The sequence below is a fragment of the Filicampus tigris genome, chromosome 19 (genome assembly GCF_054856515.1).
Source record: "Filicampus tigris isolate MCC_2025a chromosome 19, RoL_Ftig_1.0, whole genome shotgun sequence".
Taxonomy (NCBI): domain Eukaryota; kingdom Metazoa; phylum Chordata; class Actinopteri; order Syngnathiformes; family Syngnathidae; genus Filicampus; species Filicampus tigris.
The window spans coordinates 10,136,448-10,164,090 of record NC_141235.1 but is presented as its reverse complement, the minus strand read 5'-3'; the positions used below and the strand labels follow the sequence as shown (position 1 = coordinate 10,164,090).

At 40.4% G+C, this 27,643-nt stretch overlaps 3 protein-coding genes across 4 annotated transcripts; 1 reads left to right on the top strand and 2 right to left on the bottom strand.

Moving 5' to 3' along the window:
• Positions 1-1,680: 1,680 nt before the first annotated feature.
• scd (stearoyl-CoA desaturase (delta-9-desaturase)) lies at positions 1,681-13,494 on the bottom strand. Of its 2 annotated transcripts, XM_086015718.1 has the most exons (6): positions 13,293-13,494; positions 12,820-13,103; positions 6,431-6,561; positions 6,147-6,352; positions 5,060-5,292; positions 1,681-3,166 (listed from the first exon to the last, which is right to left on the bottom strand). In XM_086015718.1, the coding sequence occupies exons 2-6, from the start codon at positions 13,055-13,057 to the stop codon at positions 2,967-2,969; spliced, it is 1,008 nt and encodes a 335-aa protein (XP_085871844.1). In that variant the 5' UTR covers positions 13,058-13,103; positions 13,293-13,494; the 3' UTR covers positions 1,681-2,966. The 2 variants fall into 2 exon arrangements, with proteins under 2 accessions (XP_085871844.1, XP_085871843.1); XM_086015717.1 differs by having other exon boundaries at positions 12,820-13,493.
• Positions 12,684-24,461, top strand: dnajb12b (DnaJ heat shock protein family (Hsp40) member B12b). The gene is made up of 9 exons (XM_086015716.1): positions 12,684-15,823; positions 17,202-17,379; positions 17,487-17,632; positions 17,842-18,009; positions 18,083-18,153; positions 18,705-18,814; positions 18,905-19,077; positions 19,213-19,365; positions 19,731-24,461. Exons 1-8 carry the CDS (start codon positions 15,691-15,693, stop codon positions 19,332-19,334), a joined length of 1,101 nt encoding a protein of 366 aa, XP_085871842.1. The 5' UTR covers positions 12,684-15,690; the 3' UTR covers positions 19,335-19,365; positions 19,731-24,461.
• Positions 23,061-25,189, bottom strand: ddit4 (DNA-damage-inducible transcript 4). The gene is made up of 3 exons (XM_086015719.1): positions 25,046-25,189; positions 24,286-24,448; positions 23,061-23,841 (listed from the first exon to the last, which is right to left on the bottom strand). Exons 2-3 carry the CDS (start codon positions 24,443-24,445, stop codon positions 23,369-23,371), a joined length of 633 nt encoding a protein of 210 aa, XP_085871845.1. The 5' UTR covers positions 24,446-24,448; positions 25,046-25,189; the 3' UTR covers positions 23,061-23,368.
• Between the last annotated feature and the right edge of the window lie 2,454 nt (positions 25,190-27,643).

Here is a 27,643-nt window from a genome sequence, read left to right as displayed (position 1 = left end):
AGTATGCTGTACACATTTTAAATGTGGGATTTTCTAGATGCATGAGTAGTAAATAATTATATCTTGCACTTATGAAAGGTGGCAGTCATACTTGTGGACCATTTTATTTTCTTGTCCCAATTACTTTTTCCAACCATTTCCCACATTCCTTGAAGGCGCTTCAACATGCCACCTGTGGGATGGCAGAGTGTGCCGCCTATGAGGTCTTGTTCCGTAACAGTCATTGTGCACTTCATGCATGTTGACACAAAGGTGCTCTGTCGCCATTGGTTAGAGCTTGATCATGAGTCAGGAACTCATTGCTGATTGGCTGCTTGCAGTCAGACGCTGCGAGCGACGGGTATGTGTGTGTGTGTGTGTGTGTTCATTTTGGGGTGGTTGAACTGCAGTAACCTCCAGTCATGTGTGGTGGTGGTGGTGATGGGGCGTTAATATTCCAAACATCACGCCACACAGAGCAGCAGCCTGAGTCATACTTATCTTCTTATTGGGGTGCAAGCACTCACCTATAAACCCAGGTGGGAGGGGTCATAATAAAAAGATAAATGCATAACCAGTTTAAAAAAATGTTGCCCTCTTTGATTAGAAATGAATTCTGTAAATTATAATACTGTACACATTACTAATCTGTGCCAAGTTGTCACATTGTCAAGTCGGGTAAATAGTTGCTTTTTTTCTTGTAAAAGTGATTGATAAAAGTGTATTCATTTGTTTTTTTCCTCAATTCCAAAAATGACGTGGCCCATCTGTTATGTGGGCCTTGAGCACCAAAATTTGGCCTAATACAAGGACTGTATTCATCCATCAGGGTTGATGTAATAATGGTATAATGTGTACCCTCCTGCATGCACGTAGGCCTCCCTCGCATTCCTCTCTGTCCTGTGTAAAACCATCAATGCCATTTTTAGACTTCTTCCTTCGCTGGTAGGGTAATGCCCTATTACTGCACCATTACAGTCAGGATGTAACTTCCAAGTAGACATTTTTTCACTTTTTTTTCTCCAAATTTAACTTTGGGTTAATACGCACTTTTCATTGGGCTTTTTTTTTTTTTTTTTAATTTTTTAATATTTTTCTTTCTTATGCAAATAAAATCCTTTTCACTGGGCAACAGTAGAAACATTTACATTTTTTCAGTGAAAAAAGGAAAACTTAATTTCATGCTTTCCTTTACTTCAGTAGTTTATACATTTAGAATCGCTCCAATTTAATTGAAAACCAAAAGAAAAATGGACCAAATTCACACTCGTAATTGGGTTGTGACTTTCTAGTCAACTAAAAAAATATATTCAGTAGCTTTAGACAGTACCCAAATTGTACTTTACATTTCGTCACCTTTCTAATAAAACGACCTATGTCATTTTTAAATTTCTTTCAGAAAACACAAAATATGGAGCCAAATACTTGTAATTATTAATCATTTCAGGTGCATAATTGAATTATCTCTTTAAGGATGTCGCTGATTTTTGCAGAGGTGGCCAGCATCCTGAGAGCTTTAGGCAAAAACATTTTAAAATGTTGTCGATAAAAATGACTTAAGCCATTATTTGAAGTGGGTGACGGTTTACACTAATATAAAGAAAATGCGTTTCATTGTTTTTCAACTAAAAACGTGAGCGATTTTTACTATCAACATTGGCGAAATTCCTAATGGAAACACAAATAACAATGACACGTGGCTTGAAAATATTGTGAACTTTATTTCCGAACTGAGCAGTTTGACAAAACAATTCAAGACCTCCAAACATTTTTTGATCCTTCTTGTCGCTTTTGGAGCGACGTTAATTTGGGGGTAGCTGCTTACACAGCATGTGGCATCGCTAACCAGTTGGCACATTCGTTGCATGAGAGATGTGGAGTGCGGAATTTCGTACCTAACATTTGATAGAATTTTTTTGCCCCCCAGTGTTATTTAAGTGCTACTTTTAATTGCAATACCAACTATGCCTCTGTAAACATGGACCTTGTTTTTATTTTTATCGGATTTTTGTCGGGACAGAACGGGTGACCATCAGGAATGAATTCAAGTCATAAGGCATTTGGTAGTTTCCTGACTTTTTTTTTTTAAAGGTGGATCGTGGGCGGGGACAAACTAAACAGGCGCTCCAATTCCAGATAGAAGATACGAAACGGGTTTCGAAGGCTAGCGGTTCTTATCTGAGCGATGCTATTTCAGTCGGTACCAAAAAGAACGCAACAATAAATACATAAATAAGATCATAGAAGCATTCTGTAAAACCCAACACTCAAAGGGGGGTTGAGGTTCACGGCGCTCGCCGACAAAATGTACGGTGTACCATCATCATCATGCATGGATGGCCACATGGTCACATGACCCGGCTGCTACATCGACCGGTGGAGATGTTGCATAAAACGTCGCGAGAGGAAGCGAAGCCACGGACGCCACGAGAATATCCAAAAACGTCCACAAAGCGCACTGAAAAAGAAAAAAAATTATATTGGCACTAGATAAACGGCTCTATCGTTAAATTCCACGACAAAAGGAACCATTTTCTACGCATTTGGTTTACTTTCAGTCAAATGTTTGGATTGTCGTTTTCTGTTTGAACTAAACGACGCTAACAATCTATTATTTGTGAAGGATAAGAAACAAGTGGCTACATGAGGGACCGTTGAATACACGGCAAAGGATTTTTTCCCCCCCCCGATGAATTCACTTCAAATCCAAAACACTTTTGCCGAAGACCTAAGCCCGATAGAAGGCTGAGAGCTTAGCTAAAACGTATTTATATTTATTTTAAATCGGTTTCACAAATTTTAGAAACAGCTACTAAAAACCACGAAAAACAAGCATAAAAATGTGGTCGCGGCCCCCCCGTGAAACCGACTTAAGACTCCACGTGGTGGATGAAGAGATGAAACGCCGTCAAAAAAAGACTTGTGGAGATTTTTTATTTTCTGTTTCAAGCTCGGCAAGGTCTGGGGCCTGGGCGTTCGTTCGGATTTTAGCCACTGCGGTAGCTGCCGTCACCCGTGCGCTGCGCTCGCGCCAGCACCATCTCGTGGGTCACTCGCTTGCGGTCCTTGGCGAGGCCCAGGAAGCACATCAAGTCGATGAAGCAGGTGGTCAGGTTGAACTTGCAGCCGAACTCGCTTGTGGCGTAGTCATAGGGGAACGTATGGTGGTAGTTGTGGAATCCTTCACCTGGACCAAAATACATTGGGACACTAATCATTCATTTATTAGTATTTATTCCACTACCAAAACTAGACTACTCAAAATTACCATTGTAGACTTATTCCCATTCATCCCTGCACGTTCTACACTTTATTCTTGAACACACTCCCTAATCTCTATTGTATTTATTTGATCTTATTTTGTTCTATTCGTCTTTTCAACCCTTGGGGCTTACAGGGCTAACATGGGACTCTTATTGGATTTCGTGCCATATGTCGAAAAATGTCTAGGTACAACAATGAATTGAATTGAATCCTTGAAAAGTCAACTTTAAACACAACTTGAACGAACAACCTGAAAATAAAGAAGAATATACAAAAATAATAGCGCTAAAAAATAAATACTGGCCGTTCCTGCTGTGTGTGTTGGCCTCTATGGGGTGGTGCTGTGCATTCATGGAGTATAAAAATGAGACTTGAAGAGTAAAAGAAACTGAGTGATTGAGCTCCATTAACCCATTAAGGCCGGGAGCGCATAACCGCGTTTCTACCACTAGAGCCGAGAGCGCTGTTGCGTCTTTCTACCCTTAAAGCCGAGAGAGCGTACACGTCATTTTCTTTTTATTATTTAATTCTCGCTCTCTTAACCCAGTGTTTTTCAAACTCTGTGTGCCGCGAGATATTGTCAGGTGTGCCATGGGAAATTACCGAATTTGTGCGGTCTAGCGCCTGGCATCGTAATTGTCTTTACATTGTAGTACTCTTCCATACCAGCAGGTGGCAGCCGCAGCAGCAGCAGGTAGCTAATTGTCTTTGTTTAGAGACAAGTGAATTAGTGACGCATGTTTATCCAAAGAGGCCCATGTTTCACACTGAGTATCAATATGAAACATTATAAAATACTTTTTTCTTTGTGTTTATTTAATTCCGATCCAAGACGCTCTAATATAACGTCATTCTTCAATGTTAAAAAAAAAATGTTTAAATATAACACTTATATTGTTAACATAAGCCTTTTCTTTTTCACAATTTCAGCTGGTGGTGTGCCACGGGATTTTTTTTCAATGATATAAATGTTCCTTTCCTCAAAAACGTTTGAAAAACACTATCTTAAGCAATGAAATGTATGAGAATATACACGTGACGGTGTTGTAAGCCCGCAGAGGATGTTCCGTAATTCTTTTGAGTCATAATGGTGGACGCGTCGGTCGCGGGTGGTCTGAAACGAGTAACGGCAGTGATATAGACGACGTGCTTGTGGACTTTGAACCAGTAGAACCAGTCGAACGTGATATATGGTTAAGATATATGTTTGTAGACAATAATGACAATATTGACGTCTTTGTAACAGAAAAGAGGATGGCAATTAAAAGTAGTTTAGTAAAAATAGTGCTTCTCTTGCACTGACACTTTAAAGAATAAACGAATAAACTCGGGCCGTGTGAAAGCCACGTCCAAGCTCTCTTATTATGTTTCTATCTGCTACAGGGGCTGTGATATTAGATATTTTGGAGGTGTTGAATTTCTGGGAAAACAGGTTTTTGAGGGTAATTCCAAAGATGACTTTTTGGGGAGCTGTTGAGCCAGGCTCTTAAGGCTTAAATGGGATTTACAATGTGTGTGATTATTTTTGTTCTGTGTTCGCTTTTACAGTTTACTTAAACCAGGGTGTCATTAAACAGTTTAAAACATGCTCGGCGGCGGCAGAATCGCATGGCGTCAACTTGCGACACACCGCACTGTTCAGCACGTTAATCGTTTTTCTTTAATTATGTTTTCAAGATGAAAATCCGAAATCACAATTCAATTTTGATTTCCCCAGCTCTAGAACACAGGAAAGCATTTGTGCAATGTATAGTGTGTAACTCCTCAAGAGCAATACAGTCAATTAGCTACAACACATGCTTGTGTTGCGTCATACCTATGGCGCTGAACGTGACAAACTTGTTCTCCCGGGGGTTGATGCTCTGGTCGTACGGTCGGTTGCCCCACATGTGCGCGGCGCTGTTGACCAGCCAGGTGGCGTTGAGCACCAGCGTGTAGCGCAGCAGCGCCGGCACGAAGTAGGCCACCCACATGGGCTCGCCCCAAAAGTACCAAGGCACGGACATGGGCACGAAGAAGCACATGAGCAGCACCGACAGCTTGTAGTGTCTGTTTGGAGGGCAAAGAACGTCTGTGAATGTATATTCTTTATGTGGAAGGGCGGGATCGCTGTTGTCGTTGTGGTTCAATGCCAGCACGCTTGAATTACCTTGTGAAACCAGACTGGCAGCATATAACCTGGCCTTTATTTATATTGTAAAGTACCTTACAGATGTGCTTAGGCTACACAAAGTAATCCATACACTAAATGATTCAAGTACTTGGTAAGATTTTCTTTAGAAAAAAAAAAAAAAAATGAGCAAAACCGTAATAGCTAAAAGTCAATGTTTATCTGAAGTTAAGCAATTAAAACAAAAAACATCACCAATGTCAGGAGACCACTGCCAATAGCTCTCAGTTAAACTTTACTGTCTAAAAAATAAGTAAAAAAATGTACACCTTTTGTACTTAAAACAACAAAGCTTGCCTTTTCGCATGCTACATAAAGCGAATGCTAGTATCATATGTAATTGGTGCTTTAACGTTTTAAGCAATGGAGTGACAGAAACTGTGCAGCAATATGCAAACAGAAAATATAACAGTACTCACAGTCATGTATTCTTGATCCTCTGCATAGATCTAATATTATTGAATCGGGAATAGCCCGTGCAAAATCAAAGCACATTTGACAAATTGAAAAAGCAACAACTATCCATTTTAGTCATCGCTTAACCCTGAAATACTAATTACATTTTTAAGAATATAATAATCTCTCTTACCAAAATCTTTAACAAAAAATGTTAAACAAAATAGTTAAGGGGATTTTTTTTTTTTTGATTTATAAAACTTAAATTGCAGAAAAAAGTAAGTTGCAAATAGAAAAAAAAAAACGTATCTAAAGAAAAAAAAAATTGCGTACTCACTTCCTCTGAAACATGACCACCTTGTCGGCCTGCAGGTCGTGAAGCTCCAGCTTGCGTCCCTTCTCGATGACGTCGGGGTGTTTGCGCACCAGCAACCAGCCGATGTGGGCAAAGAAGAAGCCGCGCACGGCGTTGTGGGGGTCGGCGTCCGTTTCAGAGTACTTGTGGTGGACCCTGTGGTCGCGGGCCCACTCGTAGATGTCGTTCTGCCGGTGGAGGAAAACTTTTTAAGATAAACGGCCGAAGCGTGATAGTCGGATCAATTTTAATTTTTTATTTTGTACCTGAAAGGCCATCGAGTTGGCCACAGCCAGGAAGATCTTTAAAGGTAGAGTGGCCTTATAGGACCTGTGACTCCACAGGCGGTGAGCGCCTGCTGTCACTCCTAAAGCACTTATCAAAAAGCAAAGTGCGGCTGTAAAGAGACAAAATGCACATAAACACACAATCCAAAAAGCTCTCCAGTAGCTTAGTCACATTGCATTATTAAAATGATTAGTTACAGCCCTAGTCAATTATTAACATTTTTTAAGAGGAGTGTCTACTATTCGCCACAAGTGTTCAACTGTTGTGTTCTTGAATTCATTAACTGCCAGACATTGTCAGACCCTCCTAACGTTTGAAAAAAAATTGGGAAAAACCTGGGATTGAATGGCTGGACTGTGAAAAGACATAAAAACGTTTTTGGCAGTGAATGAGTTAAAGGCCGAACCGTGTTTCTCATGCAACTGACTATTCGGCGAGTCAAGGCATGTAACACAGTGGTGCGACCTGAGTCATACAGTCGCACATTATCACTGACCAACCACATTGCATGTTTTATTCACTATTCACACGCGGCATACACAACGTGGGGACTTGGCGGGTTAGGGCTAGAGCTGGTCGATTTATAAATGTTATCTACTATCTGAGTTTATTTTCCAGGACTTTAAATGTTTTGAGCGTCTCCTATAGTTCATAGCGCGTCCATGTTCACATACACTGCTTGCGATTTGGTCACTGTATTAGGCAAATGCCAATCCCTGCTAAGAAATAGACATGGGCCGACATATTCTGACAGTATGGTAACCGCGAGCAAAAATATTGCAGTCCAATGTGAATTACTCAAAGGAGTTCTCCACCATACCAATCTGGGGCTGCTCCAATGTGATCTGCTCAGGAAAGGCAGGACATTCAGTCCAATACTTGGAGCTGATTGGGCGAGGAGACAACCGGTACACACCTACCAAACTTTTGTTTTGACCAATCACGGCAAGGGATGAAAATGTCACCGGCATGCATGTTTTGGCCAGCTGAGTCCTGTTATCTTGATGATTGACACAGATGGCATCAATGCGTTGAGTGATAGTTGTGTTTTTTGCAATGTAAATATGCAGGTAAAGGGCATCTTAAATAAAACGTTTTTTTTAAGTCAGGCCGATTGTCAACTGATAAAAGCGTGTTCAACGGCCATGTTTGGTTTGTTTTCGTCACAGCCGCATATCCTGCCCCCAGACACGCTGTAGCTGTTTGATTGGCACATCAGCGGGCTCGGGACAAAATAGATTCATCACTGGTGAGCTACAGTATTTTTGAGAACAGACGACTACTCATATTGTCCTTGGGGCTAACTAGTACACGCTGGCACCTACACATGTACATGTGTTTATTAAGGACAATACAACCCCCCACGCATATTTTCTCAACAAGAATGGGGAAAAAAAAAAGTAATCGGAGGCAATTAACTTGAAAGTGGTGCCGCTTTTGCTCAACACTGCAAGTGGCCAGTCATATTGTGCCCTGCTTAGAAATCCCCTCCAAAAAAAAAAAAAAAAGAAAAAGTTCATTATGGGTCACACAGCTTCAACTGTTATCAGTGTTTTCCACACCATGTTAATACTTAGGCGGGCCCGCCCAATAAGTTTTCTAGAGAATTTAATAAGATTTAAAAAAAAAAAATCCCCCCTCCAAGAAAAACTGGTCACGACCGTAGATACCGCAAGTAACGTTAATTCGGCGTCACTCAAATCTGGTTTTATACCTCTGCGGCGCATGGCAAAAATGTGACGAGTTGGCCAATTCTGCGCTCTCGCGGAGATACTCTGGGCGATTTTGGGCGTGTGTTATAGTCGCGGGGAGACATTCGGAGCCGTTGTCCGTCGACGGACTAAGCTGATGTTGCTAACGCCAATTAGCATGCACCTTATTTGCGTTGTTTGTGATGTCCAGGGGAGGCAGCAGGGCTGCAGGAGTTGCACACCAGTCTCTGTCTTTGCAAGGAATCGACGGATGTTTTTTTTTAAGACAACACAGAGACGCAAGATCCGGCCTTGCAGAGTTTCCATTCAAACTTCTGTCAAAAGTGCAAAATGTCAACTATATACCATGTTTGAATGGTCTCAATAGGCCAACTTGAACCATACTTAGGATAAGTCGATCACACCATACTTTTCATGATTATTTTTGTCACGTTCGATGAAGAAGTTGTGGTAGTTGCTCTGCTACATGGTCATTCAAATTCTGTCCCCAGACTCACTTTGTGCTTTGGGATTGTGGATTAACATCTCAAACAACATGGTGTTATGTTTTAAGGCTCAGTATGTTTGTTTTTCGCTGTCCCCATCCAGTTTTTCTCTTATGATCCAATGACAGCCTTATTTTATTAATATTATTTTTTTATTTGAATACAAAATAAGTGCCAAAAAATTGTGTCACTGACGTAAATGTGGTAACAATTTTTACTCTGAAAATGCACTCGAATGGACGAAATGAAGCGTAAAATATATATTTTTTAAATTGCCCCACCTCCGCCGGCGTCCACCCACCCAAGTAGATTTTAAATCTGTAGGAAACACTGGTTATTGAAACATTGACTTTTTAAAACCACGGTAAACTGTCAAACTGGTAATTGGTCCATCCCTTCAAAGAAACAGACAACATAAGTGGAATCATTTTCACAGGTGACAATACAGTTTCCATATATACATTGCAAAAGCAATGATTTATTCGTGTTGTAAAATTTTGACCTGATGTACATCAAGCCACAATTATTTTACAGGAAGTCGCCTTCCCACCTGTAAAACTCTTTCCAAAAGGGGTGTTAAGTCTGACTGTTCGACCTATACTATACTGTTTGGCAGCTTATTTTGATGGAGTTAACTTATTCACTGCCATTGGCAAGTATACAAGCTGATGCTGCTCCATTGTAAATTCCAAACTTGGAAACAGCTTTACTGATGCACAACCACAAGTAGATGACATCGATGCCCCATTTTAGATATGAGCTCAGCGGCTGCATTTTGTGCATCCACAAAATACTCCCCATTAGAAAAGAGCAGCTGATTTTTTTTTTTTCTTTTTCCTAACTCTCGTGAAAGGAGAGTGTTCTTTCATTTGGTAGCTTGTGTGCATACATAATGATTTAACCAATAGCCTGTGGGACTTGAAAATGTCACAATGTTCTAAAATGGCTGGCAGTGAATGCCAAATTAACTGATTAAGGATGGTGTTTTCACGCAGGTTCTGACTAAAGGGACAATTTTTCAAATAGAAGCAATTTCTTTTGTTTTTTTGACATCCTATACCTACCTACCGAAAGAAAAATATTTTCCATTATTTTTGTAGAAAATTATATGAAGAAAAAAAAGCTTGCTTTACATCTGATGAAATAAAGCAAATTTCTGAATGGGAGAAAAAGCTAAACTTTCATATGTCGTTAAAAAAAAAAAAATTCATTCGTAGACCAAGCATTTCCCAGTTGACTTTAGGGAATCATCAAAGAGTGTCAAAGACTTCTAGGAGATGGCAGTTGACTCTCTAAGCCTCAAAAGTCTTATGAAACCTCACAGAGGTGGCATCCCCTCTATTTTGATTAGCATTTGATTTTTTTAATAGACTTTGCCACACACCGGCTAAAGTTTGAACAGATTCATTTCAAGTGTGCATAATCTTCTATTGACAAGGCAACGTTAATTATGTCTTCCTGATAGTCATCCAATAAGTTTAATGTCTCAACATTAACAGAAATTGACTTAGACTGTGTACTTTTTGCACACAAAAGATCCTTGTTGTCATCAAAGTCTAGAGAGCATTTTAAACTTCTACACTCGTGCAACGGCCACACTCCCAGACTACTTCCAAATTTGCATTATTTTCTAAGGGCTACATTACTTTTATCGAAGTCAAAAGACTAAATTATTTTTATGATTATGTTAATGTTTATGATGACCACGGGGCTAGATTAATTCCAAGATCCACTGTTTCTTGTGGGCAAAATAGATTGAAACTCAGACAAGTGGGACCAACATCCACCTTTCAAACTCCCATAGATGTAGTATAATACATAATGTGACATTTTACTTCCTTTTCCATTCATTTATGTGGGGGTCCAGTCTCCATTATTTCCTATGCACGATAACTAATTACACCCTACTGCATGGGTGTCAAACTCATTTTTTGTCGGGGCCACATTGTAGTTATGGTGTACCTCGGAGGGCCGTTATGACTGAACCCAATGTGTGATGACCTTATGACCACATATACACAACAAATTGATGGCTAGCTAGTTTTAAAATTAGAAGCTGCTAAGTAATTGTTCAATTATTTTTCAATTTATTTTATGGAGGAGGATTGGTAACTTTTACCAGAGCTGGGCATTTTATAAAAAAATGAGGGTCCATCAATCGTCATCCGTCATCAGCGCGGGTACCCTTCCGTCATCCGTCTATTTGGCTAGCCGGGCCAAATAGTGATCGCCTAAAGGACGGTCCGCCTATCATTTTAAACGGGCTTCCGCTATCACTTCCGTCGATGAGTGTCACGGTTAAAAACCAGGTCATAGTCAAACAGTTCACCATTATGCGGTTATTTTGTCCCAAAGACCTTTCCAAAGTCATATATGCACTTATTTTATTTTCAAACTTAAAACGCCAAAAAGTTTATAAGTTAAAATAGCTGACTTTTAACAGGATCCCCTCTGCATTGTGGCCTATGGTAGAATGCAATCCAAGCTGGTTATTGCGCCTATTGGTGTCGTACATATCTGGCATCACACCGACGCTGAGGAGACTTTCTCTCTGGGGCAAACGGGCCGTAAAACGGAGAGGGAATACAGGCAATCTGTAACTATGGCGTTTCGTGGCACGAGCAACAAGTAGCTGCGTCGAGAGAAGAAAGAAAAAAGTACCTACGTCATTCGCGTTCGACGCTTACAAACAGTAAAACAATGTGGGCTTTCTAACAGGCCGGCTTTCATTTTTTGCAATGCGTGAGAGAGAGGCTAACGGCAGAGGTGCGAAAATGTCATGTTTTTCAAATTACCATAACTCAAGATTTTTCGGCATAAAAAACGGCTTGATACCATGTTTTTTTAAACACCTGAATTAAAAAATAAAAAAAGAAAAAAAACATGCTGCTCACCAACTCTGTCTTAAAGACAAATATGTATAAGCGCAACGGCGCCTGTCTGACATGTGAGAAGCACCTTAAGTGGCACGCCTCCCACTAATCGGCATCCATAGTTATACCACCAGTTTTAAGAGCTACAGGCTGTGATGCATTTCTAACACTTCCTTCAAAAATAAGTAAGAGCGTGAATTATTTTGTTCACAATTTGTATAATTTGACGAGACATTCAACTCGCTGGGAGCGGACTAGAGAAAAGTAGACACGCATGTACACGCTCAAAGTAGCAGTATGTTGAGTCATTATCAATTAAATGAACATATTTGCATGACCGTAATGGTGCAAATGTATTGTCAATATCAACAATGGATGACATGAAATTGGCATGTATGCATTATGCTTATATAAACATATGAATGCAGGCATTGATGACTAATGGCTCTATAAACCTCTGTGCAGATTTGATATGAGTGACGTTTAAATAAATAAATGGGAACTAGTTTTCTTAAGGGTTAATTTACATGCAGTCTATGAATATTAATAATCAAGTGTTGAAAGAAACAGAGTAATATTTATCGCTAATATTTATGTGTGCAAAAGTTCACGTGTTTAACGCTGTTTAAAATGTCATTTTCTTATCAAGCATATCCTATTATTTTGAATTAATAACTGTTTTTGATTGTGAAATTCTTTTGTCAGCTTTCATTTTGCTGCGTTTGTTGATTTTAGATTTTGTCGAGGCACCGTTTCAGTACCGAGGTATTTTGTGCAGGTATAGTATTGACGTCAAAATGTTGGTATCGTGACAACACTAATTCAACGTTTCTAATCTTTCCCTTGATGAACAATTTAATAATTTCTGCCCTCTTTTGACATTGAAGTTGAGTATTTTAAAGTTATTTTTGACTTGTACGACCACTGAGGCCACAGTTTGACCAGGGACATTAACTCCAAATTCCCATCAAAGTCAGTATAATGTTTAAAGTGAGTTTTAACAGACACAGTTTTGTAATTCTAAGTTCCACATTTTGGAAACTGGTTGGAAACTCCTAACAAATGGGACCAGCATCAACCTTTCAGAGTCCCACTTAACGACAAAGTAGACGCGTGCCTTAAATGTTTTCTATTAAGTACATTATGACGTTTGACATCCTTTTATGGAGTGTCTGTCTCAAATCATGCGCGTTGGTGCCATTCAACCAAGTGTAATCCCCTGTGTGAGGAATAGACGGAAAACCGGATTGTGAGTGAACAAACAAGAGGCCATATGGCACGACAGTAGTGCACTTACACCAGAGCAGCGTGGCGAGCGAGGCGGTGGGGACGAGGAGCACGCCGTACAGGGCACCTATATGCAACAGGGTCATGAGGATGACGTTCTTCCACACGACGATCCTCGGCGGCTTGGGGCCTTGCTTCTCCTCGTACGTGTGATCGAACGCGTCTTCCCTGCAGGAGGCCTCCATCGGAGAGCCGTTGCTGGATGCGGGCTGTTGTTGTTGCTGTTTTAGCTCCTCCGCCTCCGTCATTGCGGTGATGTCTGGCAAGTTTAGCTGGATAATTTAGATAAATGCTCTTCGGCCACCCCGGAAAAATGCAAAACGAAGACAACAGTTAGAATGGTTGCCAGTCCAATGGAGGAAAAAGAGGCGACAGATACGGTGATGCTCGGGCCACTCGGAAGCGTTGCGTAACGTCTATGTGACAGGCTCCTTGAAAAGGAAGGAGGTTGGGTGGCAGCAGTAGACAACTTTAACAACTCACCGAAGGCGGGATTAAAGAGGACTTTGAAGCTGTGAAGCCAGCCGTTCGCCTTGATTTAAACAGAAAATAAAAGAGAAGTGTGTCGCATCAAAACCAAAAAGGGATGGGGAAGCGCGAGGTGCCTCTGCGGGTCCCCGGCCAATCTGCGCGCAGCTCCCGCCCACTCGTTGCTCTCTGATTGGCTACTGGGCCATCTGCTCGTCGCTACTTCTTCTTCGCTCTCCATCCAGATGTGTGATTATTAGGCTCGTTTGACCCCCTCCCCCGTGCCCCGCCTCACTTTTCATCCCCGTCCCACACGCGGACCTATGCCCCACACCACCAGACACACGCGTGGCATGGAAAGTGGTGACGTCGCCAGCCCCAGATTTGAATGAGTGACTATAAAAGTTTATTTAAAATAGGAACGGCTCTAACCGTACTTAAACGTCCATGCACGTCGACGTACAAGTTAGGTATACTTGCACGATCCAATCAGATTTGATATGAAACAATCGGTAAAATATATATATATTTTTAATTTTAATTTATTTTCTATTCTACATTGTATTATTTTTTATGTTTTATATTTTTATTGAAATATAATAATACTTTAATAATTCGTATTGATTTTATAATTTTTGGGGGAGAATTTGTATTTATAATTTTAAATTTGCTGGAATGATTTTATATTTTATGGTGGATTCATCATGATTGGGGAGTGAAATGAGAGCAGTTTGGAATATTTTTGATTTTGATGATTCATTTTTAATTACAATATTTGTCGTACAGTATTAACTAATTTTAGATTTTATAATTAGTCAATTTGCATCTTCCATTATTTTTTTAATAGTGATTTTATTATTTAATTTAATTTTGATTATAATGTATATTTTTATTTTGATTTGTTTTATCCATTTATATTTTATGACTTAATATTGATTTTGCATTACTTTTTTAATTGTATAGTTTTAATTGTCTTATTATTTGGGGGGGATCTTTATTGAATGGATTTAAATGGCCGCACAGTGTTCGATTGGCATGCCTGCCTTCAGTTTTAAGTTTTGGGGTTCGAATCCCAGCTCCGACCTTCCTGTGTGGACTTTGCATGTTCTCCCTGTGCTTGTGTGGGTTTTCTCCAGGGACTCTGGCTTCCTACCATATTCAAATATGCATCCTGCGATTGGCAGCCAGTCCAGTATGTACCCCGCCTCTCATCCAAGGTCAGCTGGAATGGGTGTCTTCTTTTTTTAAATTGATTTTTAAGAATTATTTCATCATTGTTATCTTATTTTATCTTCTATTTGTATTTACACTACTCAAAAAACGGCTATTGGGCTTTCAGATTAAATTTACCCAAAAGTGGACTATAACCTTTACAGGTGAACTTCATTTGACCTTTTCTAAACGTTTAAATGCAATGCATGTCCAACCATTCAGTGTTTCAGTACTTTTTGCACAACTATGCTGTTCTCTAACAAGGAGCTGAACAGTAAAACTCACAACAGGTTTTTGAACCATGAATCTCCTTGTACATTTCCAAGGACATCTACTTTTATGCCCCTTTTCTGTGACTCATCCACTGTGTCTGTATCTATATTGCAATCTGCTGATGACACACCAACACTGAGCCAGTGACTCCCAAACAAGGTGCTGTGGCAGTGGCACATTAGTGTGCCATGGGAGATGATCACACAGCTGCAATAAATTATCCAATTTCACTTAGTGTTTGAAAAAAAAATTGCTAGAACTGATGTATCTTTGTTTATTTATGCTGTTAATATATAGTGACTGGCAGAATAAATAAATGCTCTTCCACTCTATGGTCAAAGGTACAATTAACCTCCGTGTTCACTTTTTGTGGCATAGTTGTTGAGAGGTGTAGTGAAACTTTTCGGGGTAATGTGAGATATGTGCAATATTGTCTTCTATAAAATAACATGAATAAATACATTCCCCAATAAATAAATGTAAAAACAACACAAATAATGAATAATATACCAATGCAATTATAGAATAAAATGAAACAACCAAATTAAAATATAATAGGAACAACTCTCACTGTCCCTTGTGTTTGAACTCTTGGTAGTAAGTATGAAGGATTCCTAGGGCCACATATAATTTTATTTTTTGTTTGCAACCTCTGTGAAATTGAAGCAGCCAAGTCTTTGACCTACATTTTTTGTTTTTAAAGAATGATGTGTCTCCCTCTAGTGGAGGACCTAATCCACCACACCATCGGCCATCCCTCGCTAACGGTGCTAACCCATTTCTTTAAGTCTCCAGCAATATATTTTGAGGGTGGCAAAAAAAATAGACCTCCTCTCCACTGCGTTTGCCGGCGTCAGCATTCGCATGACGTCACCGCATCTCGTTATCGACTTCCGGTCCTGCCGCTAACCCACCGAGGTCCACCACCATGGAGGTGAACCGGGATGAGGCGGAGCGGTGCATTGACATCGCCGCCGCGGCGCTGGGCAGCGAGCAGCCGGACAAAGCCAGGAGGTTTCTCGAGAAGGCCCAGAGGCTCTTCCCCACCGAGAAGGCGAGGGGTGAGTCGAACCTGCCAGCAAGTGAACGCATCATCTGCTTTTTTGCATGGATGTCTATGTGCACATACATTCTAACGTACAGAATGTAAGGGAGGGGGGCCGCCCCGGCCGGGGGAGGCTTGGGATAGTATCACTGCACGCTAAACCGGCCCAGGACGCCATCACAACCAGTGAATGGCCTGCAATTCATATAAATACATATTTTAAAATCAATTCATTCAAGATTAGTGCTTCGACCAGTGGCCATTTTGAACAGTTCATTTGGAACAGTTTGGGTCAGGTGCGTAATAAAATGCGTTCTTGGCGGAAGCTGTTGTGGAAGAACAAGCTAATAAAACATCATTGGGATATGGATGTTTCTTAAACAGCATTCATTTACCAACCTTTAATAAGTCAAGGCACATACTATATATTGGAAAAAGAATTCACCAATATGTCCATAGAACCCCGTTCCAGATGTTTTAAAACCACTTGAACCTTTTCCCAGTGCCTGTTTATTTGTCACTCCCATTTGAGGTTTATAGTAAATTTGACAAATAACACAAATAAATAATTAAACATTTTGTATGTTTACACAAAATGTTCAACCGAGCCACATCATTCATCTTATAAAAGTCAGCTAGCCTAATGCTAATTATGTGAAACGCCTTAGCTTGGCTAATAGAAATTAGGATCGACGTTAATTGTAATTACAAGCATTCAAACAACTGCTAATTTAACACACAGCGCAGCAACACATAGAGAAATCCGCTAGCCTAATGCTAGTATATAATCTGAAGCGCCATATCTTGGCTAACAGAAATTAGCAGCAATGCCACGATAATCATAAACCTTCAAGCAACTGCTACTTTAACACATGGAGCAGCAACATACAAACCGAGCATACAACTTTACTCAGAGGCTATATTCTCTCTGCACTGTTGGAATAACAACAATAACAATTACTGGAATTTAGTTGGGGACCATCCCTGCGTCTTCTTCTTACTCTTGATTAAAGATGCATCTCTTCCAGTAGACCTCGGTGCTGCTTGGCATGGTGTGATACAACTACACTGTAAAAAAAAAACACAAACAAAAAATACATGGTAAACTGCAACATAGCGAGAAGCACCGTGTATGTTTATATATACAGTACAGTATATAGTGTTCCCACACCTATTTAGTTCACGTAGTTGCAACTACTTAGCCTTCAATATTCACTGAAAATCTTGCCTATGAAACACCAAAAAATGCCACAAGGTGTCGCCAAGGCCCTGTCTAACAAAAGAGTAGTCCAGTTCTAGTGTTTTGTTTTGTTTTTTTTCCCTGTGGAGAAAATCAAGGGTAAAATAAACAAAAAACTGTCCACAGAAAAGCCATTGTGATTGTTTGTCCATAGTACTGCTGGACCTCATCTCCAAGAACGGCTTCACACCGAGGCAAGGCGCACACGCAGACTTGAATGGCGATTCAGGACCTCGACTACGACAGAACCAAAGTGACCATAGCAGACCTGAAGAGAAACCCTCAGATACCTCAAAGTCCTACACCGCAGAGCAGGTGGATGCTGTGCAACGGTACATAATTTATCTAAATAAATACTAAAAATCATAAAGACAAATAAAACAACTACAAGCACAATAACAAATGACTTATTTCACGAATCTCTGTGTTCATGTCGCAGGATCAAGCAATGCAAAGATTTCTACGAGATCCTCGGCGTGCTGAAGGACGCCTCTGAGGACGAGCTCAAAAGATCTTACCGGAAGCTTGCGTTAAAATTCCATCCAGATAAGAATCATGCTCCCGGTGCCACAGAGGCATTTAAAGGTAACCTTTATAGTAAACTATTTGAGCATTTATTTCAATATCTTTTCCATTCAACTTAAGGTCCATGTACAGTAGTAATTCTCTTTTTCTTGCACTTGTATAACACAACAAATGTGTAACAAATGTCTTTTGATTAACGTTGCACAACCATAATAAGAATCACTTAATTAAAATGTCTGTCTTGTGTGTTTTTTTTTTTCAATGAGCAGCCATTGGGAATGCGTACGGAGTGTTGAGCAACGCCAACAAAAGACGACAATATGACGCGTGCGGCAAGGAGAGGCAGCATCCTTCCAGACAGGCAGAGGCCAACTTTGATGCGGATATTTCCCCTGAGGACCTCTTCAACATGTTTTTTGGAGGAGGTTATCCAGCGAGTGCGTTTCACCACTATCACCATTCAACTTTCATTTACTGATTAATCATTCAGCTTGTACTGTTTTTTTTTAGGTAGTAACCACGCATACGCAAATGGGAGGATGCGTCACCAGAGGCCGCAAAGAAGAGAACGACCGCGAGATGTGAGTATTGTCTCAAAGCAATGTGCCGCTTCAGCCACTAGAAGACGGTATTGAGTCATGTATATTTGAAGCCACACTGCAAAATTCTACATTATAGTGTTTACCGTGGGGAATAAATTCAAGACCCACCTGCGTTTTAAATAAGAGATAAAAACATATTTACACATAGTTTTTGCACCTCCTACACCCTTAAAAGACATGTAATATATCAAAACACATACATTTATTAAAATACACTTTTCAGAGTACTAGATCATAGTATTAGTGTCTTTCCTAATAAATGGAATGCTTTTAATATGTGTACATTGTGCTCCTTCTGGTGTGTACGCCTTGGCCACCCGGGTTCAGTATTACACAAAATATAGTTGAATTGAGGCATTCATAATAAACACTGATAAGTTTTACATCTAAGTGACTCAGCAACACTGCAGTAATATTAGCCATTTTTTGCAGAGGATAAAGAATGTATACCTTGGACCGTGACATGCCTTTCAGCCCCAATTTATGTGCTAATTGCTGAGATAATCTTGTTTTGTTTTTTTTATCCTCAGGGGGGCCTTGCCCTCTTCGTGCAGGTCATGCCCATCCTCATCCTGGTTATTGTGTCAGCTCTCAGCCAAATCTTGGTCAAAAGCCCCGCCTACAGCCTCAGCTATCGCCCGTGAGTTAAAAAAAAAACAAAAACAAAAACGCTTTACTAACTCCCAGAATCATCACAACATATCTCCCTAATTGCTTTGTCACGTGAAAGGTCGGCAGGCCACACGCAGAAGAGGCTGACGGAGAACCTGAAGGTGGCGTACTACGTGGCCGAGCACTTTCCTAAAGACGTCAATGACGGCAATCTCAAGCGCCTGGAGCAGACAGTGGAGGACGATTATATCTCCAACCTGCGAAACAATTGCTGGAAGGAGAAACAGCAAAGTACGTAGTATATTCGATAAGCCTGAAACCAGATGGAGTCAAAAGTCAAATGTTTCAAATTGCTCGAAAAAAACCCACACTTCTACACCATGCAGAATATTCCCCGTTGAATGGTTTGCATTCTCTCTCGTGCAGAGGAAGGCATGCTGTACCGAGCTCGCTATTTCGGTGACACGGATCTGTACCAGAGGGCGCAGAGGGCTCGAACGCCGAGTTGCGCCAAGCTGTCCGAGATCACCGCCTCCTTACACGGCTGAGGTCTCGTTGCCTCCCGTCTTATTTCCGCAAGTAAGCATCGCAAGAATCTGTGGGCCACTTCCTTGAAATGTACACTATGGAGGTTGCAAAAGCAGGTTTCTCCAAATAAGCTTGGTTAAGGAAGGAAAGATGGTAGAAGAAGGCAAGGAAAGAAGTGGGGTATAAAAGTAAGCAAAGAAAGGAAGTGAGGTATGAAAGGAAGGATGGAAGGAAGAATGGAAGTGAGGATGAGCGGTAAGAAAAGAAGAGTGGCTAGGATGGGTAAAAGGAAGAAAGGAATATATGAAAGGGCAATATAAAAAATGAAGGATGGAATGTAGGAAGGAAGAGTGGATGGATAATTATTATCTGTTAATATTTATTTGCGTGTTTTTTTTTTTTCCCCCCCGTTCCAGACTGACCTGGCTGTAAATAGATGAGCTTACCTCTCGAAGACAACTTGACATGCAACGAGACAAAGCAGCTCCTGCTAAACTGGTTAAAAGTGACGAAGCATTGAGATAAGGGTAAGGATTAGCTCCGGGGCACCAAACTGGATTTCATGAGCCCGCGGCGTGGGGCTTCTTTTTTCTGCCGTTTCATTTCATCAATTACAAAGTTTGGGCTTTCGGCTTCAGTTGCACCTTCGACGCAACCCTTTAAATCTATGCAGAAATAATGTGAATACACACACGTGTATTGTCCGTCATCCTCACATATGTCGTCATTGATGTCTCGTCTACAGTTAAAGTGCAAAGGTTTTATGAAATGCACTATTAGATTGATTGTTTTAGCAATGCAGTCATGACCATGTACAGTAAATCTAGAATGACAGTCGTGCGGGTCTGGGGTGTTTCTCTAATGAGGCGCAGATTGTCACAGTAGTAATCTCGAACCGCAATCGTAAACCTAACCCTGGAACCCGAACGCTAACCTTTGGTGGTTCAAGTTCGAACAGCGTCCTGTGCAAACCCCCCCGCGACCACCAACAACAACCTGCACGCGCACACACCCATCATCTCTTCTGGCATCTGTTTGACAGAAGGCGATTCCAGAAGGCCACAGAAGGGTGCAAATTCCCCATACAAACGCCAATGATTTACATGTCACGATGCCAATAGAAAACCACGTATCGTTTTTTTTTTTTTCCCCGCACGTGTTTTGGCATTAACGACAGACACCTCGCCGAAAACATCATGTGGTGAATCCGCACCACAAACAAGCGTGTGGAAATGTTTGACTAAAACGAGGCCAGTAACCAGAGACAAGGTCACTTGCAAAATATACAAGTCGATCCTCAACTATAATGAAATCAATCTGAACACGCATTGAGTAACGATCGTTGCCTACCTGTAGACATCCCTCACGTCAGCCATCAATTAGCAAATTTACCTCGCTCCTGTAACAGAAAATACACAAAAGCGCCTGCTTTGATGATGAAACAAGAACCACCAGGCCTCGATGAATTACCCCTTGATTGTGGAAAGGAATCCAACATCCATCCAGTTTTTAGTTTGGCTCAACCCTTAATTCCACTGACACATTCGTTGTCTTCCTTCTGAACATCTTGGCCTCCGCACTACGGAAATTAAAGGCCCCTGTCCCAACCCAACCTCAACCTTAACACCTACCTCTTAAATCCTTAACCCCTAACCTTAACCCTCTTACGCAAACCTAACCGTTAACACATCTCTAACCTCTAACCTTGGCCTCCACCAAGGCACGACTGTTCACGACACTGGAAAAAAATAGTGGCGTGTTTGTCCGCCATGAGCCTACTTCTTGATCTGTAACTCATTATACAGCGATCGAAAAATCCCTATAACTGCACCTTCATCCAGATTGGCATCTTGCTTTGCCCACGGGCCGCCCCTCTACAATCTGTTTTTCCTCTCACGTATCACTATTTACACTTGCTGCGAAAAAGGTCATTCAAACAAGCCTATTGGCGGCTTGAGACTTTTGCACAATACGTCCTTGTTTGTAATGTGGTTTTAATGAGTATTTCGTTTGAACTGCATCATCAGTCACGCTTGAAACTCCTCCCACCGTGTTTTTACTGAGCGATATGGGGAAAATAAAATTTCAAAAAAGTGGAAATGCTCAACAACGATGTGGCCGCTTTGTGTTTCGGAGCTGAACAAACAAGACATAAAGCAAAGCGCCCTGTCAGCACTTTTTCAAGGCCGCAGCTGGGATCACTGCTCCCCGCACGTTCACGTTACTTGGCCGATGTGCTGCATGTGCTTGGCAGGAAGCGCAGTGTCATGTTCTCAAAAAGGCCTTCCTCCTTTTTTTCTGCATGTGTGTCGCCGGGCAGACTTCGAGAACCTTCGCCTATGGTTGCAGAGTGTGCTCAGTTCATTCAAGATGACACTTTTTACCTTTTTTTTTTTTTTTTCCGCTTTGAAGATACTTGCAAAGTTGCGACTCTTTTATTAGGTACACCTCCAATCTAATCCTAACTCTAAATTGTCCCTATAATATACAGTATATACAGCATATATAAGGGCGTTAAAAAGTGTAGTTTAAAAATAGAATATTTATTCATTCATTTTTCAATCATTATACTTGTATAATATGCATATAATGAACATTATAAAATAAAAGAAAAATCTCAGCACTTCCTTTATAGGGCACGGCAAAATATATTTTTTTAATTAAATAACGGAAATTTAATTCCATATTTTAGGGGTTTTACTTCATAATAGTAATGATCACATTCATTCATAATAAAAATAAAAAGTTTGTTTCAATGTAATTCAACAGGTATTGACAACTGTTTTTAAATAAATGCATGTATTGATGTGTTGTTATGAAGTAAAAACAAAATTATTGATTAACTTTCTATATTTCATTTATTTAGTTTTTGCGTGCTTTATAAAGGGACTGCTAAGAAGACATTTTTTTTCTTTTCAATAAAAGACTAAATGACAATCATTTTTGTTTATTATAGATATTTATTTTTAATAGTTTTCTTTTTATTTCAGTGAGTACATTATAAAATCAATTAATTAATTTGAAATGACTTCATGACAAATCAATACTTTAAATGAAAATTAAATGTGTAATGAGATGGGGCATATGTACCTAGAATATTAATTTTTCTTGTACTTCCTCATGTATATATTCATATACAGGGGTGCATACAACTGGTACGCAGGTACGCATGCGCAACAGAAATCACTGATGCGTACCGTCATTTGCGTCACGACGAGTTTTTGCGTACTTGTCCTGTACATACTAGTGGTAAAAAAAAAAAAAAAAAAACACTAGTGGTGCAGTGGAACGAATCATCTTTGATTGGTAAGGATCAAGCATCGGTTCAGGACGGGCGCGATCCGCAGAATGGTTGGTGAAAAAAAAATGCGCGTTCACAATAAGGCAGGATGATTAGTCCGCTTTCTGGAGAGAAAGTTGAATACCCTCAAGATCACCAAATTCAAAATAAAGCTTACCAAATAATACATTGAGTCATTAATGCCAATGCAATAGCGTTAGTGAACCTTTACATTGAAGTTGGCCTGCGTGGTAGCGTAAATGCTAACTTGACTTCCGTTTTCATATATATATACATATTTACGTGCATATTGTGTTGTGTGTGTGTGTGTGTGTGTGTCTGGATAATTAGTCCCAAAATGTACTGAATACTGTACCTCAAATGTATGTTTTTTAAAAAGCACATCATAAGTGTGTCGTGCTTTAAAATCACTGATACAATACAGGACAAACAACAAGGACTCCACTTGTTTAAAAAAATAATTTATTTTTTCGCGACTGTGAAAATACAAAAAGCAAAACAAAATTTATGCAAACAAAGTGCAATGTCACATGAGTATTTGAATATCAAATAAATAAGCATCCACACGGGTATGGAATGACGTCTGACTAGAAGCTGTTATGCCAAATGATTTTTTGTTTTTTTTTGTTTTTGATGACCATATAGCTGTAGCTGCCATTTGGGCGGTTTCCATAGAAACTTGAGGTACACGCTTGAGAATGCTTCACTTGTACCGTGGTGACGTCCTTCTTTGTTAGGAGGTTACCGTCATCTTCAGCATTCCTCAATCAGCAGCTCCTCAGAACAGTATAGTTTCTTCTTGATGACGCGGAATCCAGTGCTCAGCTTGATAGCTTGCCTTCTCGCCGGCACTTTTGAACTAAAAAGTCCTTGGATCTTGGGCCACAGCCCGCCGGACTCCAGCCTCAGCACCAGAGTCAGCTGAAAGGTGGGCACCAGGTAAGGGTCCACTGAGAGCTGCGCCACACTCTCGCACTGCGGCCCCCGCTCCACGCACAGGTCCACCAGGGCGCCACGCAGGCCGCACGGCTCGCTGGCCGCCAGGTGCAGGAGCTCGCCCCCGATGCGCTCCAGGAGCCGGTCGGGGATGAGGAGCTTGGCGCAGCGCAGGGCGCACGGCGAGTCCTTGGCCTCGCGCAAGCTTCGCTCGATCAGCTCCACCACCTCTTTCAAGATGGCCTCCTCCGTGGGGTCGTAGAAGAGGTCCTCCTCGGACACGTCGGACACTGTTGAGATCAGAAGGATAACGAAGATTAGGGCCCAGATTCAGAGAGAGAAAACAAAGGGAGGTGGAGGGGAAAAAAAACAACCTCCGACTATGCTCAGGGGAGCACACTATGGATTTGGGGAAAAAAACTCAGCAAACAGGCACACTAATGCGATGTTCCGTCCTCTGATTGGTTGCGTAGAGCAAAACTTGTTACAGCCAAATTTGACTATCAATAGGCATTCATTTAAAAAATATTTACAATTGTGTTTTTTTAGGTAAAAAATTATTCTGAACTATTCCAGTTGATGTAAGTGTGGCACAGTTGCGTGCTGTTAGACTGCGTTTTTGTGAGGTACTGATAGTTTCGATAATAGCGATGTGAAAGTGGTACTACTGCATTAAAAGGCGAATTGGATCGGGTGAATTCCTATTGCAGTCCAAATTTCTGTGCTTTACCCACCTGAGTCAGAGAGGTCGCTCCTGCTGCTGTTGTTGGACCTAGACTCCATACTGTCGGTCAGCTTTTGCACCAGGTTGCCCCAAGACAGCCTCCTGGGACTGCTGTCCACCGGAGACGGGGGCAAACTGCCAGTTTGCACGTTTGAGGCACTCGAATGCATCGCCTGCGTCAAAGAAAGAGGCGACCAAACAACAGGATGAGATGACGTTGAAGTTGCCGAAGGGCTAACAAAGGAAACTTGAGCACAAAGAAAGTCACTTTTCTATGGAGCCTGACACATGAAATTGGAGATTTGTTTTCATTGTAGCCACAATGCATATATAATATTCACGGAGAATATCCATTTATTGCTGCAAAGTATTGTAATATGCACATAAATTACAAATTAATTACAAAAATGACGAATTAGTTCATATCATTCCACAATTTAATTTCCCCTTACACTTTTTACTAACAACTGGATACGAGCAATACAGTACATTAGAATACAATCTGAAATATACACCTCTGCAAAAAAAAAAAACACTACCTTTTTGGTATATTGATATTTTCATTTAATGTAAATGCTCTGAAAGACTATTTAGAATTTGGGAGTTCTGTTGTCAAACTAAAAATCAGAAACTATCAGAAAAAAACTGATGATTTTGCGATGGTCACTTATTTTTTGTACAGAGGTGTACATTTGAAAAAAAAAAGGTTTAGGAAAGTGCAGTTATTTTTCGAATGAAGTGTAGTCAAATCTCAATAACAAAGTCCTTACCTTCAACGAAAAAGCAAAAAAAGTCAATTATTCGGAGCTTTATTGTCTGCAGAAAGCAACCATCGGACAAGTTCCTTGTCGTCTTCTGTACTTGTCAACCAGCTGTCGGAAAGCTCTGCAGCTCCTGCTTACCCCGCAACAATGTTTATATAGTGTGCCTGAAGCCACGCCCTCTCCTCCGGCCTACCAGCCAATCAAAAAGGAGAGGCACGCCGGACACACCCCCGAGATGTATCTTGCCTAGTAACACGCCAGCAGTGAACAAAAAAACGAAGAAAAAAACAGGGGGGCTAGTGTTGAATAGCAGACCCCGCTGCTGTGGAAATGTACAGGGACTTGCCTGGGCTTGTTGGGAACATATTAAAAAAAAAATATTTTGTTTTATATCCAAGCGTGTGGGACATTAAATGGCTCAAAGTCGCTATCTGGTTCGGCTGGTAGCGTACTGTATGGCTGCAAAGGCATGACATCACCTGTTTTGCTCCTAAAGCATTACATCACATTTTTTTCTGCTGCAGAGCCTCGAAAACAACACTGCAGCAGCAGCATCTCCGTAAAATGACAATAAAACGCTCTGTTTGAACAAATATGCATGGCATAACATGTTTGTGTTTATGATGCACAAGAACATAATACTATATGCTACTGCCATAACGTTTTATACCTCTCAATTTACAATCATTGTTCAAATGTGACTATAGAATAAGTGTTGTATATGTAAGCATTAAACATTCTGCATACAATTTGCACGCCATTGTATAACAATCGGGGGAGGTAACATACAAATACTTTGTTACTGTACTTAAACACATTTCAGTCAGTAGGGCCTACTCATTTTTATTTTTATTTTTTTACACCTTTATCTCTTCTTTTCCTTACAGTGTGAGTACTTTAGCCACCTCTGCTCTCCATGCCACATTTGCAGTCAAATTTGAGTAAAACAAGCTTTCAGAAAAAGGAAGTAGCCTGTCATGATGCTCAAGATTTCGTGCAGTGGTTTTCAATCCCCCCCAAAAAATTCCTCACCAAGTACTACCGCCATATGACTAACATTAAAATACTATGGTGTAATAGACCTAAGTGTTCATCGAAAACAAGACAGAGGTTTTATTCCTCAGAAGCACTGTACTCTACAAGCCAAAAGTTTGGAGAGAAGACACTTCCCCATTCAGTTGTATGAGAAAGCGTTTTGATACATTTGACAGACAGTGTATATTTAATGTTAAGTTACTGTAACATTATGCAGTTTGAACATTAGCGTTTACATTTCATTATTTTAGTGTGTCTGTTAATGTAACTATCTATATATGTATCTCTCTACAGTAACTGTCTGTCTGTCTGGTCGTTCTACAAACAGGATGTTCTATGTCAATGTGTACCAATGACATTGCATCAGCCATCAGCTGAGTGGTAAAAAAATATGTTATGCTGCCTCTCAATGCCATAAAGATGACACTAGCAGTTGATTTGTTTGTTATGAGTTGCACCCGAGGCCGCACGATGGTCAAGTGGTTTGCATGTCTGCCTCGCATTTTTCGGGTTTGGGTTTCGAGTCTCGTATGTTCTCCCCCGTACTTCCGCTTCTTCCCGCGTTCGGAAAACATGCGTGTTAGCTTCATTGGAGACTTGGAACGGGTGTCAATGTGAGTGTGAATGTTTGTCTATATGTGCCCTGCGATTGACTGGTGACTAGTCCAGGGTCAGATGTGATAGGGGAGATGGAAGTTGTGCATGGTGTTAGGTTGCAAAAGAGGAAGTTCGTCTGTGTGTGTGTGCGTGCATGCATGTGTGTGTGTGTGTGTGTGTGTGTTGGGAGCAGTACTTAGTGGGTACACGTGAGTGGGAGTGGCTGTCTAAACAAGACAAACACCACAAAGCACAGTGTGTCAGAGAGGGCGGGGGGTTGGTCCACGTCTTTACAGTGCGGTGCGGCCCACTGGCGACCCCCCAAGATTATGTAGGTCAATGTTTTCCTAGTATTGGTGGTCGTATTGTATTTTTTTAATACATACTTATGGACATATATAAGCGTATATATACTTATATATGTACAGATGCTCTTTTAAATATAATTTGCCCAACATTATGGCATCACTGTTTTTAATCATTTTATTATTCAGTTTTGTTTTTACATTAAATATTGCATACATCTATATTTAGTTAAATATATGCATGTTTAGATTTTATTTTTATTGATTTTTTACTATTATCTTTTTATTTTTATTTGATTCTATGTCTTTATTCTTTAGATTATTGCATTTAAATCTGCACTGCAATTATATTTAAACAAATTTTATATTGTTTATTGTGTACATTATATATTACTTTATTTTAAATATACGAATTTCAATTTGTTTATTATGTTTTAAAAATTACAGTGGATATAAAAAGTCTACACACCCCAGTTCAAATCCGAGGTTTTTGTGATGTAAAAAAAAGTTAGGCCAACATAAATTTCAAAATGTTCCCACCATTAATTTCACCCATAACATGTCCAACTTAATTAAAAAAAAAGGTAAAAAAAAAAATAAAAATACTGAGATAATGTGCTTGCATAAGTGTGCACACAGTCTTATAACTGCGGATGTGGCTGTTGTG